At 50.1% G+C, this 14,305-nt stretch overlaps 1 protein-coding gene across 1 annotated transcript in view; it reads right to left on the bottom strand.

Moving 5' to 3' along the window:
• Positions 1-14,305, bottom strand: part of CACNA1H (calcium voltage-gated channel subunit alpha1 H) — a 149,695-nt gene that overhangs the window by 75,339 nt on the left and 60,051 nt on the right. The window contains exons 7-8 of the mRNA XM_059484127.1: positions 3,712-3,804; positions 458-1,235 (exon numbers count right to left, since the gene is read on the bottom strand). Of these exons, the coding sequence (XP_059340110.1) occupies positions 458-1,235; positions 3,712-3,804 (871 nt within the window). The remainder of the gene's footprint in view (positions 1-457; positions 1,236-3,711; positions 3,805-14,305) is intronic.

Below are 14,305 nucleotides of genomic sequence, written 5' to 3'. Positions count from 1 at the left end.
GCCAAAAAGAGATTCAGAGGCTCCAGGGCCCAGCAGAGCAGAACTGGACGTGTCTGGTTCGAGTTCTTTCAGTGCCTGCCTGTTTTAAACGTCTCAGTTTGCTTTATCTTATGCTTCTCCTGCAGATTCCACCTGCTCATCCTTTTCAAGAACCCCTGGGGGTTCTCTGCTGGAGCTCCAGCATCCACTGGAGCTGTAATCCCAGGGGCTGCAGAGCTCTGGGATTGGGTGGGAAGAGTGGGAGCACCTCCAGGATATCACAAAGCACACGAGAGCTCAAACCCTGATGTTGTAAGCACAGCAAAGAGGCCTCCACCATCCATGACGGCAAATCCAAGGATTTACCTGTCCCACAGCACACTCCCAACCGTCCCAACCCTCAGCACCACACACTAAAACCTCAACTCCGGAGCCATTTGCCCTTCTCCCAGACAAACCCCAGCTCTGTTGCCCTTACCATGCTCTCCCACCAGCTGCTGTAGCTTCCCATACGAATCCAGGCCCAGACTCCCGGGGCTGTTCCCCACGGCCGCCGGAGAATTCCCGTTCTTCTTCCCTTTGGGCAAGGCCGCCACGCCGGCCCTGCCGCCGGGCGAGGGCAGGATGGTGGGGTAGTTCATGCTGCCCTGGCTGCCCAGCCCGGCCAGTTTGGTGCCCACGGGGCTGCTGGCGGCCCTGCAGCCCCCGGGAGGCCCCTCCACGTGGCAGTCGGCGTGGTAGATGCTGTGCACGGCGCCGGCGGGGCCCTGCGGCCTGGGCGAGGCGGGCGGCGGCAGCATCAGCTGCCGGCCCGGCTTCATCACCTGCAGCTCCAGCTCGCAGAGCTCGGGGTTGGCACGAGGCCCCCGCGGGCTCCCGTTGCTGATGTGGTAGTGGTGGTGGTGATGGTGGTGGTGGTGGTGGATCAGGTGGTGGATGGAAGTGATTCTCCTCCTGCTCCGCTGGCTCTGCCCACCGCCGCCGCCGCTGTTGGGGTTGACTTTTTTCCGGCGTTTGCTCTGCCAGTTGTTGTAGAGGCGGATGGTTCTTCTCTTCACCTTCCTGAAGATGTGGCAGATGTACTTGAGCAGTTCCTCGTAGCAGCTCCCTGGCTCTGAGAAGCTGGCGATGGTGCTGTCATTGGACAGGTAGCGCGCCCGCTGCTCCTGCATCAGCTGGTTCTCCCGCTGCTTGGTCTCTGAGAATTGGGTGGCAATCACCACCAGGCACAGGTTGATCATGAAGAAGGAGCCAACCTGTGGGGAGAACAGGGCAAGGAGTCAGCAGGTGTTGGAATTCAGGCTGTCCTGGATTGCCAGGACCCTGACAGGGGGCTCAGAGACCCTGGCACAGAGCAAGGCACCTGTGACTTTGATTATGACGCATGGAAAAAGTTACCAACCTTACATGAGGATCTGCAAGCCACAAAAGTATAAGGAGAATAATAATTAGTTTGTCACGAGGTGGAAAAATAGATTTTTTGGGGTTTTTAGAATGGGGGTTCAGGGGACAAGATGGAGGAATCTGGGCATGCCCAGCCTTTCTCCTTCTTCTTCTTGGCCTCCATCTTCTTCTGTGATGTTGGCACTTTTGGATTGGTTTAGAGTAGAAGCTCACTGTCTAACATAGGTGATAGGTATTGGAAAGTAATTGTAAATATTGTACATGTAGTTTTTAGTATAAAAAGATAAAACTTTTTTAGTATAAAAAGATAACAACCCCCCAGGGGTGGCCAGAGTGCCTCTGTTTGTCCTGCTGAGCGGACCTCGGCTGGACAGGAGAAAGAATTTTATAGATAAGAAACAATAAACAACCTTGAGACCGAGAACTGAAGAGTTCTGACTCCTTCTTTGACCACTGCCCTGGGAAAAGAGACTTTCAAACTTATCTCAGGATCACGCTGAGCAGCAGAAGCCCTGAGAAGCAGGGGTGGCATGGAGTGAGGGAAGCTCCTCACCACCATACGTGGTTCTTGGCAATCCTGGGATTTCCAAACGTGCCAAATCCCAGGGGCTGCTTGCCAAATGTGCTGCCAACGTGTGCCTTAGCTGCTAAACTGCTCTGAAGCATGATCAATGATTTTAGCTCCACTCTCCTGTCCTCCAAGCAGACATTTGCTAACACAAGTGTAGGAAACACACACAGTGCCCAGCACAACGTTGCTTTGGTCATTCACTAAGGTCTTGGAATTCTCAAAGGTCTTGGAAAAGACCTTTGGGATCATCGAGTCAAGCCTATGACCCAACACCTCCCCATCAACCAAACCATGGCCCTGAGTGCCACATTTTCCCCTCCTGGTCTTTTAAACACATCCAGGATGGTGACTCCAGCCCCTGCCTGGGCAGAACATTCCAGGGCCCAGTCACTTACAGTGAACAACTTTTTCCTGAAATTTGGCCAGCCAGCAGGGAAAGATGATTTCAAGTCCAGTTGGTGCTGGTTTGAAACATCCTCTTCTCTTCTTCAATCATTTCACACCCCAGAAGAGTGGGGTGAAATCATTTTGGGGGTACAGTCAGGACCCAAGGATCTGTGATCTTGTGCTCCTGTGGCTCCCTGATCCAGAAAAGCACCTCCAGGACACTCAGTGCTCCAGAGGGGCTGATTCAGTCCCTGGGTGAGCTGATCTGCTCTTGGGGGACACCAAGTTCTCAAAATCAAGTCCCAAGGACAAGATGTGACCTAAAGCTGCATCCTCCCCTCAGCTGTGGAGCCCACAAAGTATTTCTCACCACTCTGGTTCCTAAATCAGCCAGAGGGAAACGTCCAGCAGAGAATTGGTGCCCTGAGGGGTGAAAAGGGAGTGACTTCAGGGCAGGGATGGATTGAACCTGGAATTGTCTGGGGAACGCTCAGGGGAGCTGTGTGGAGATGGTTTGTGGTGCTGCTATATCAGCCTGGATGCAGCCACAGAAGCAGCAGAGGTGCCTTTCCCAGCTCCAGGTGACTTGGGCAGGAGTCACCTTCTGCCTTTTCCACATGGATCCACTTGGAGAGAACAGCTCAGTGGAGTGGAGCATGAATCTCTGTTCATGGCCCATTGCTCCAGCTCAGGAACCCCTGACTTCTCCAGGGCACTCTCACCCTGCTCTCATCCAGGTTTCCACTGCTGCTGGGAACTGGTTGGGATTCCCAAGGCCTCCAAACCCACCCTGACAAAGACAGGGTCACCTGGAAGGACTGGCCAGTCACAAAATCACTTTTAAACACCTCCATCCCATGTCCTGCCTGAAATCTTTGTGCTACCTTCCATTCCTGCCTTAAATATTTCAATTTTACACTTCCTGGAGGAGGTTGTGCCCTTTGGAAACCAGAACCTTGTGGAGATGGACTGGCAGCTTTGGAAAACCAGAACTTTGTGGAGATGGACTGGCAGCTCCTGGAGACAACCCCCAGCACCTCCAGTGGGTGACATTTTGTGTTTTAGGAATGTGAGAGCTCAGAGAGGTGCACTGCTGCTATGAGAATTATTATTATTTAAAGGGTTCCAGGTGAAATTCAAAGGTTTGAGGGCTCTCCAAAGAAATGAGGCTCCCTCTGGCACACTGAGGAGGAAAAATCTGGATTTTTGGGCACAGACACATCCAGATGACAAGACCAAGAGTGGAAAGGCAAGAGGGAGGGAAAGTCCCGAATCCTGAATTCTGCCTGGTTCTTCCCTGTGGAAAAAAACAGGGAACAACTTCACCCCCCAAGGGAAAGGAATAAGAGAATCTGCCAAGTCATACTTACTATGATAAGCAATATAAAATATATAAAATTGTAAAAAGAGTGTGCATCCATCACGTAATACATGATGTCCACCCATCCTTCCAGGGTTATCACCTGCAGTGAGACAGAGAAAAAGAGTGTGAGGACAAAAGTCACCCCAAAAGTTGTTAAATATCCATATTCCCACAGGGCCAGCTACCCATCCCTCCACAGAAACTCTTGGGATCCATCCCAAGTTTGTTTGAGAGAGAAGGAATGGGGACAAAGGGCTGGCCCGAGGTTCCTACAGGAATCTGGTACAATTGAAACCATGAAACATTCAAATAAACCACCTGAAACACTGGTTCTGAGGCAAAGAAATTCCAAGGAGGGATTAAAATCCCAAAAACAAAACCTCCTTTCCCTGCAGAGATCTGGAGTTTTACCTCAAACTGCTGGTTTTGTAACGTAACCCAGAAAATTCCCACATTTTAAACTTGATTTTGTGTCTGCAAACCCAATTTCCTTGTTGATTCCTCCTGGCTCAGCATTCCAAGTGCACCACCACTATCATAGTGGGAGAGCATCTGAATGGAAGAGAGGCTTTAATTAAATGTAGACTTGATTTAAGGCTCGTTTTCTCAGCCTTCCTTCCACTAAAAAAAGCAGCTGAGGGTTTAATTAACACCACCCAGGCTGTGTGCACAGCAAAGGGAGCTCTGCCACGTAATTTACACTTTTTATTTAGATAAAATACCCCAAACTTTCAGTGCTGGCTTGCTACTAGAGCTGAAATTCCACCCTGGAACTGCAATTTCCATCAGAATCCAAGCTCCTGTCTGAACCCACTCCCAGGGACATCCCCCATCACCCCACCTGAGCCTGGGGGAACTTGGGAAACCCCACAATTTCAGTGGCACCATCCCTGACATAAACCCCACAATTTCAGTGCCATCATCCCTGGTTCAAACCCCACAATTTCAGTGCCATCATCCCTGATTCAAACCCCACAATTTCAGTGCCATCATCCCTGATTCAAACCCCACAATTTCAGTGCCATCATCCCTGATTCAAACCCCACAATTTCAGTGCCATCATCCCTGATTTCAACCCCACAATTTCAGGCATCATCCCTGATTTAAATCACATTTGCAGGGAAGGAATTGCTGAGGGAAGAGAAGGGGTGGAGGGGATGGGGTGGAGGGGATTTTCTGCCTGGTGTGTCCCCAAAAGCTGGTCCATAAGCCCTGAAACAGTGAATAAACCTTGCAGGGAACTCAGGCATGAATCCATGAATTCCCTGGGGTTTTTTTGCTAGAGGAACAGAAGGAAACTCCTGGATAAGGATCTTCAGGACACAACCACACATTCACACAACCATCAGAACCCAGAGAGCAGCTCGGGGCTGCTGCCTCTTTGGGATTTCTCACCCTCAATTCAAAATGCTGATGTTTTCCCAGCAATTTTCTGACCTTCTTCTCGTGGAGGTTCACCCCCACCGAGTGAGGAGGCAGCACACCTAAAACCAACCAAGCTCATCTGCCAAGGAGGAGATAATTTGTGAAATTTGTCCCTGCAGCTGTTCCCCGTGTCAGGGCTGTTAAAGGCTCGTGGGGATCAGGTCTGACACCTCTGCTGCTCCTCCTCACATCCACCAGCTGCTCCTCCACATCCCACCCTCGCTCATCAGCCAGCAGGAAGGACTGGCCAGTCACAAAATCACTTTTAAACACCTCCATCCCATGTCCTGCCTGAAATCTCGGTGCTACCTTCCCCTCCTGCCTTCAATATTTCACTTTTCCACTTCCTGGAGGAGGTTGTGCCCTTTGGAAACCAGAACCTTGTGGAGATGGACTGGCAGCTTTGGAGACACCCCCAGCACCTCCAGTGGGTGACATTTTGTTTTTAGGAATGTGAGAGCTCAGAGGGATGCACTACTGCTATGAGAATTACAGCACTCAGCAAAGCTTGGCTTCCCAGAATTCCAGAATGCTTCAGGTTGGAAAAGACCTCAGAGCCTGTCCGTCCATCCATCCATCCATCCATCCATCCATCCATCCATCCATCCATCCATCCATCCATCCATCCATCCATCCCTACTATGGACACCTCCCACTGTCCCAGCCTGCTCCAAACCCATCCAGCCTGGCCTGGACATTTCCAGCAGCCACAGCTTCTCTGGGAATTCCATTCCAGCCTCTCCCCAGCCTCTCAGGGAAGAATTTCTCCCCAGAATCCCATCCAACCCTGCCCTCTGCCAGTTTAAATCCACTGCCCCTTGTCCTGCCACAAACAGCTTTAACCAAACCCCAGAGGATTCTTTACCCATCATTAACCCCAGGATCAACCCAGGGCAGGTTTTTATCCCCATTTTCCCCCTGGTGCTGTTATTCCCATGGGGTGGGAAGGGGTTAAACTGCCTGGGTGCTCATCCATGAGGAACAGCCCAGCAATCAAACACCTCCTGTCCTTTCCTGCCTCTCCCTGAGCACATTTCCAGAGAACAAAGTCCTTTTGGGGCAGGTGCTGTGTCTGTGAGGGCTCTGTGCACAGCTGAGCCTCCCACAGCCCTTGTAGGGTCATGTCAGGAGGTGACACCAAATCTCTGCCCCTTTCCCAGGAATTATTCCCTCTCTCCTTTCCCTCTGGATGCTTAGAAGGCTCTCCGGCCATTCCCACTGAGGGATGAAAAACCCAAGGACCCCAAAAATATGGGATGCACCTCTACATTGGATTTGGATTTAGCTGGAAATCCTCAAATCCAATGGATTAAACCTGTTAAACACAGAGAAAGGAAAAGGAGTCACCTGAGGGCTTCTGAGCCAGCACTGAAGGCCCACCAGCCCTTGCAGGGATATTTTTGTTGCATGAGAGGCAGCATTTCCCACAGGAATCAATCAACACCCCCTGTTCCTCCTCTGGAGGGTGAAAATGCCCACCAGCTCTCTGAATATTCCAGGTGTAATTAGAATTTGTGTTATTTACTGCTCATTTGTAAAGCAGGGGGAGATGCAGGAGGGACAAAGAGACCTCTGGGGATTGTCCTGGCGTTTGGCACGTTGGGGGGTTCATTCCTGGGCTGCCAGGATCCAGGAGCAAATCTAATTTTTTTAACATCTCCTGGAAAAGAGGAGGCTCCCAGACATCCAGCAGGGTTTTTAATCCCAAAGCTCTGGGGAAATGCAGAACAACACGTGCACAGGCACCTGCAAGGGCTGGGCTCCTTCCAGCCTCATCCCTGCTGGGTTTCAAGGACTACCCGAGGTCATCTTTCCCTGATCCAAGGAAAAATGCACATCTCCAGCAAGGCCCTGCTGGAAATGGGAACCAGAGCACCAGGAGCTGATTTATAAACCCCCAGCTAAAGCCTTTAACTGGTTTTGGAAGCCAAACTGGGGCACCTGCACAAGGTTTGCTGCTTTGATCCCACCCTCCCTGGAAGTGTTCCAGGCCAGCTTGGATGGGCTTGGAGCAGCCTGGGAGGGTGGAAGGGGTCCCTGTCCAAACTGGAGGGGTTTTTTTGCAGCCCAAAGCCCTGTGGGATTCCATGGACTCAGACCCAGCAGCTCGGGGAGGTTTATCCAGCACTGCTTTGCTCATTCCACCGAGGAGAAAGGACTTTCTCCTCTCTCCATCCCCACTCTGATTAATCCACTTCACTGCCCTTCCAAGCCCTCCAGGGACGTCTCCCAAAGCCCTGGAGCACCTTCCTGGTGCTTCCCAATCTGGGCAATCCCTGCTCAGCAATTAAAGGCTGCTCAAGCCCTGCTTGTTCACACGGGGCTTCTCCAAAGGCTCCAGTTCAAAGGCTCCCACCAACACAACCCACAATTATTTATCAGCCAGATAAGAGGGTGAGAACTCGCTCCTAATTCAGCTCTGATGGGAAAGATGTGCGAGGCACAGGAAAATCAGCAGCTGCAGGGCCAGAGCTGGGAGATTCAATTAGGATGATTGGCAGGGTGGTGCTGGAGGTGCTGCTCCTGCTCCTCACCTGGGGCACAGGAGGTACCTGGGAAAAGATTTCTGCCTTGCCAGGAGAACAGGGCTGTCCTCTCACCCCACTCAGCTCCTGGGTGATGCTCAGCTCCTTCCCTGCTCCTCCAGTTCTCTACCCCTTCCCCAGGGTTGGGATAAACCATTTCTCTCCCATTAATACCAGTAAATCTCTCAGTTTTGCCCAATTCTCTCTCCCCTCACTGCAAGAATTTAACAGAAAACTCCCTCAGGGGAACACACAGACAGGTTTTGATTTCAGTGATGCTTGGCTTGAACACTCCCCAAGCACCTGACTCACAGGAGCAGGATGAGTGTGGACAAAACCCAATCAGATTTAATTTTTTTAGGTCTTTGCTGATTCTGATCCCCCTGCTCTGCTCATGCCACAGTAATTTCATCAGCTGTAATAAAGAGGCTCATCTGATTTATAGGAGAGTAATTGGGGACAGAATCAGATCTTCTAGGCAAGCTAATCAGAGTCAATCTAAAACTCCAGAGTGAAAATCACGAGGGAAATGGAGATTAAAGCTGCTGGCAATTAACTCAGACCTCCTCAGTGCTCCCAGGGAGGCAGCAGGTTTACACTGCTTTTTCTGGGGTCACTTCAGAGCTTGCACTGAACGATTTTCTTTTATTGTGTCGAGAAGTTTTCATCATAAACCCTCTTTCCTTTGAGCTCTGCCAAAATCTTTGCAAATTCTTGGCTGCAGCCGACTCCAAGAGAGCGGGACGGGTTTGTTTGGTTTTTTTTTTTTGCTCCAGTGTCAGATAACAAAGAGCAAAAAGAACCATCCAGGGGGAGAAAACCTCGCTCAGACTCCAAGTTCCACGAGTCAAGGGCTGAATTCCTGGCTGCTGGAAAGCACCAAGGGCTGGTGCCAGAGCTGCAGCTCCAAACCCACCTCCAGCTCCTCGGATCAGTCGAGGGAAGGTTGGAAAGGCGCCGTGTGGAGCGAGCCTGGGATGATCAGAACCCAGCACAGGGCACACAAAACTCCAGCCTGGAGCTGTCTCGTGGCAAGACTTCCCTGCTCTGATTACCTGAACAAACTTCATTTGGAGTGACAGCCTCTCTGAGCAGGCACCCAAAATCAGCATCGCTCCCTTATTAAAATCCTGATGAAATGCAGCTCTGGCAACCAGAAATTCCTTCTGATTCCAGGGTTGCAGCTGCTAGAGCTGAGCTCAGTGCCTGGCTGAGGCAGGAGATGCTCTGGAAACCCAGAGAAAGCCACATTTGAAGACTTCATCTTGACTGACACTTCTAATTTGCACTCAGCCGCTTTTCCTTCGGCCTAAATTGAGTCCTTTGGGGGACAAAAAAATGGGAATTATCCGCATCCAAATCAATTATCCTGAACCCAACAGCAACTCTGAGGATGGCCATGAGTGTTTCGGGTCATTTAGTTTTTATCTCCTCATTCCCCTGGCCCTGCTATGAGGCTTTCTGATATTTTATTTTCATCAAACTTATCAAGATGGGATCCAGTGCTATAAATTGTGAGAGTTATTAATTACTCTGATGGCTTCAGGAAGTTTTATAAGGCCTTTAACTTCCATTTCTGAAAGCCTCTTATCTGAATTTCACCCTCTTGGGCAACGTGGATTTGGCTCCCAAGCACTGCCCAGTGAATATTCCAGGGAATATTGCACAGGCAGAGCGAGCTTGGCAGATAATCAAATCCCTATTTTTGAAGCCAACGTCACCATTTTAATTATTTCCTCCCGAAACATCTCGTTAAGGAACCTCTGTGGCCAGAAAAACAGGTTTATTACATTGAGAAACATCCTTTGAACAGATGCTTTTCCTTTCACTTCGAGGCCTTGTCATTTCTTTATAAATTGAGCCCTGCAGAGCAGGAATTTGCTCTGAAAAGTGGCCCTAAATGATGGGAAAAAAGGAAATTGTGCTTCTTTCCCTGCCTTGGGCTCCTGACCTGTCAAATCTGGTCCCATAAATGCAATGCCTGGGCAGTGCTGGCAGCTCTTGGTGGATTTTGAGAAGCAAAGTGGGAATTGAGGTGTGGGGTGAAGCCAGACATGTCATTGATGCTGTTGTTTGTCACACAAACCCTCATGGAATGGTAGCCCTGGGATCAAAACCAGCCCAAATCTCAGTTTGGCTCCAAAGGAAGGCGAATCATTGTTGCAAGGCCCTCATCTGACAGCAAAACACTCCCTGATTTCCCTCAGCTGCTGCTCCCACAAATCCCCCCCAGCCCATATTCCTGAGTTTGATGATGATCCCTGTCCCCATGGATTGTGAAAGGACCCTTGGCAAAGGGAAGGGTTTAACTGCTCACCTGAGCCCTGGGAGCCCCACAAATCCCAGATTTCTGCAGAGCCCAGCTGGGACAGGAAGGGTTTGCCATGAGGGAAAGGGGAAAGGGGAAAGGGGAAAGGGGAAACGGGAAAGGAAGGCTGAGATCTGTGCTTCCAGCTGAGGGGATTTTACTGATTTACTGATTCCAAACCATATCTGGGAGGATGAGGCCGGGAAATGAGGGTGAAGGAGCTGCACCTTTGGCCCAGGGGAAAGGTCACAGAGTAGATTTGGGGCAACCAAAGCAAAGTGAGATTTTCCTGTGAGAATTATGGATTTATGGAATATCCTGGGCTGGAAGGAGCAGAGTTCAACCCTGACACCCCAACAACCCCACCCTGGGCCTCCCTTGGTTGGTGTCCAAACCCTCCTGGAGCTCTGGCAGCCTCAGGGCCACGCTCATTCCCTGGCGAGTTGTTCCAATGCCCCACCACCCTCTAGGGCAAGAACCTTTCCCTAAAATCCAACCTAACCCTCCCTGGCACAGCGACAGCCATTCCCTTGGATCAATTGTTGATGTTACTCACAACCAGCAGCATTTTGCTCTCCTAATTGGTCTCTGGTTCAGGTCCTGCTGCAGGACCCCTCTTCCTACTCCAAACACAAGAATCAATGATTGAGCTTGGATGAAACTCTCCCAAACTCCAGAGGTTTGGAAGCCCAATCTCCATCTCCAGGAGGTTTTAATTCCATCCAGCACCCCCACGGGTCATGGAACCACTCCTGGCATCAGGGTGGCCTCTCTGCCCTGTCCTACACGACACAACTCCTCCCAACCTTCAAAACAAAGATTTTCCAAAGGCAACAAATCCCTCTTGGAAGCACGCTCCAAGCTGCTTGAAAAGGGCTGGGTATTTTTAGCTGGGGTATTCAGCCTGAGAGCTCTTCAAATGCAGCAAGTGCTGTTTATTTGGCTGACCAAATTAAAAAAAGCAACAGCAACAGAGCTCAAACCCCGTCATTTCCAGGGAAATATTTTCGGTGATCCAAAACAGATTCGAGTTGAGTGACAAAGCATCATCTCCAAGCAGTGGGAATGAAAAGCTCCAAACTCTTTTTCTTGCCAAATTCAGCACAGAGAAGCGTTGCTGACACACTCTCCAATTTAAAGGCTGAGCCATTGGAGGAAAAAAATTCCCGAATCCCAAATTTCTCTGCTCAATGAACACTGAAAACACAGGCACCCAGTGTGACAGCTCCTGAAAACAGCCCCAAAATGACTTTGGGGACAGCTGGAAACCTCAGACCTCTTCCTCCTAATTCCACTGGTTTTGGCTCTTTCCCAAAATCTGCAGGGACTGAGGGAGCAGAGGGGGCAGAGAAGGGATTAACATCACCTTTGGACAGTGCTGCGGCCAATGGGAAAACCATCCCTCTTGGATCTGCCTGGGATTGCTTTTTCCTTCAACTTTTGCCAGAAGCATCACCCCTGGAGTAAAGTGTGAGTAGGGGCCTTGCTTTCCTACAAATCCTATGAGAAATTACCCACTCAAAGCTTCTCTGCTTTGCAAAGCAGCCGAAATATCTCTTCTTGCCAAACTTTCAGCTCTCCAATCCCTTTTTATTTTATCAGGATTTCTGCACTCAGGCCTGGCCACCCCCAGGCTGCAGGTCAGGGAGGTGGGAAGGTTTTGGTTGCTGCACTGGGACTGTCAGTAATTCCAATTAAATTGGACTTTGTTGAGGTGGGTAATTCATCATCTGCTGCGTGACAACAATACCTGTAATTACTGCTCCGATTGTTGGGGCTGGAATTCATGTGCAATAAAGGGATCTTCATATCATGCCAAACCTCACAGTTAATTTAGGTTCCATCTCCTTTCATTTAGTCTGTAATAAGCTAATTAGTTCACCTAATTTGCCACAGAACGTGCCTTTGTAACGAATACAGACACGAATTAGCCTCTTGCACAACAAATGAGGGGAAGCAAAACATGAATCACTTTCAGGATTACATAAGGAATTATTATCCTTTACAGCACTCAGGGATGCAGCCATTCCCTTGATTATTTTTAATTTTCTTATTTGCACCAGGTTCTTCTGTCTCTGACTCCTCCTTGGGAGGTGGACAACACATTTCCCTGTTTTCCTGCTGTCACCTGTCCTGGCTCTGGGAAGTTCAGGGCCACTCCTTCTGAAAGAAATCTTTTAAAATCTTAGTTCTGGTGCCTAAAGTGCTCACCTATCCTTGGGACAGCTTTGCTGGATGTTCTGGAGTGGAAATCTTCAGACTTTTCTGCTTTTTTTCTGCTTCTGGTTTGGTTTATTCGTGGTATGAACGGCATCAAACTGCCCTGGGAAACTCCTGGGCACTTCCTGCACTTGGAAAGTTCCTCCTGGGGGCTCATTTCATCCCCCTCCCTTCTGACAGCTCCTAAACCACACCAGATCATGAAATCCTGGAATGGGTTGGGTTGGAAGGGACCTGAAATCCCATCCAGTCCCATCTGTGCTGTGGGCAGGGACCCCTCCCATCATCCCAGCCTGGCCCTGGACACTCCCAGGGATGAGACCTGTTGCAGACAACTTTCATAAAAAATCCTTTCCTTAGGATTTTTTTCCTCCTGAGAAGCTGAGAAACTTCAAGAACAAAATATAAACAATAGTTATATTCTGCTGTGAAATGCAACAGGTGGATCTTTGATTGGCCCATCTTAGATGTTTGTAATTAATGGCCAATGACAGCCCAGCTGGCTTGGACAGGGAGTGGAGACACAAACCTTTGTTATCATTCTTGCCATTCTACTCTTAGCCAGCCTTCTGATGAAACCTTTTCTTCTATTCTTTTAGTATAGTTTTAATGTAATATATATAATAAAATAATAAATCAAGCCTTCTGAAACACGGAGTCAGATCCTCATCTCTTCCCTCAACCTGAGACCCCTGTGAACACGGTCACAGAGACCACCTCTGCCAGGGCCTCACCACCCTCCCTTTCCTTCCCCTGATCCCCTCCATCCCTGCCCTGTGCCAGGGGAAGCTGTTCCCCCTTCTCCTGGCACTCCAGACCCTTTCCAGCTCCTGGAAGGTCCCCCAGGCCCCTCTTTTCCAGGCTGAGCACCCCAAGGTTCCCGGCTCATTTGAGATAAATCCTGAGGGATCTCTGTGCAGCAGCCACCTGAGCTGGCCACAATTCCCACTGGAGATCTGCCAGCCCTCAGGGCCCTCTCCCCATCTCAGAACCCCTGCACAGTGCCAGGGGTTGGGTTCATTACGCTGCAGAAAAATGGCTCAGCACAGCCAGCCCTGTCTCACCCCAGTAACTCAACCCCGATCCCCAGGGAAGCTCAGAGTTCCTAAATCCATCAGCTGGGCTTTCTGCACCACCTCCTCAGAGCCCTCATCCCACTGCTGAGCTGGTGCTGCCCAGCTCCAGCTGTTCATTGTGCTACCCAGCACAATCCCATGGATTTATGTGCTGAACCTTCCCTGCTTCCAGCAATTGTTTGGATTCAGCACCTCACCTCCTGCACTGATGATTTCCCACGTCCAGGTTGAGGCAGCACCTTTGCTGCCTCTTTACCTGGAATTAAATCATCCCCAGCTCCTAAAAACGAGCCCTGACTTCCAGCAGGAATAAACACATGAGAAGAGTTTTTGGCTGGAAATCCTCTGGAGCCTTTGGATGGCCTGAGCAGAGATAAAACAAATCATCGACCTCCTGGCAGCTGCCAAAACCATCTGAGGACAGGAGATCCCCCTCTGCCAGACATTGTGCTGCCCGAAGGAACCAGCTGAAACCTGAAACCTCTCCTGGGGTTGGGGGCCCTTCCTGAAATTCAACTGGGCCTTTTAAGAATGAGGAAATCAAATGGAATGAAGATTTGCAGCCTGGAAAATGGCTCAGGAAGGGAAAAGGCAGCAGGACCCCTCTGAGGAAGCTCCTGCTCCTTCTCTGTGTCCTTTCCCTGAGAAAAGGAACCAGGTGGGATCTCTTGGGAACATCCCTCAGATCCATCAAAGAGCAGGAAAAGGAGAATTCCCTCTGCCCTTTACCCAGCACTCACTAGCAGCCAGCAGCTCCTCTCTTCCTCACTAATCCCAATGGGAAAATTGGGATTCAGATCTGCCTGAACCCCTCTGGGTTTGGTTCTGAGCCTCTGGCACCAGCACAGTGACCCAAGGGCAACTCCTGAGGAGCAGGGAAGGTGCTCAGAGCCAACATTCCCCACTCTGCAACCCCTAGGTGAAAGCTGGAAGTGATGAACTTCATGGATACCATGGAACTGGGAGGAAATCCATAAACGAAACACAGAGCTGTGGATGAGTAATTATTCCTCATTAACGAAGCTGAAAGGAGAATTCTGCTCTAGG

The sequence above is a fragment of the Ammospiza nelsoni genome, chromosome 17, assembly GCF_027579445.1.
Source record: "Ammospiza nelsoni isolate bAmmNel1 chromosome 17, bAmmNel1.pri, whole genome shotgun sequence".
In the NCBI taxonomy this organism is placed as follows: Eukaryota; Metazoa; Chordata; class Aves; order Passeriformes; family Passerellidae; genus Ammospiza; species Ammospiza nelsoni.
Note: the sequence above shows the minus strand (reverse complement) of the source record. Positions and strands in the feature narration are given on the sequence as shown.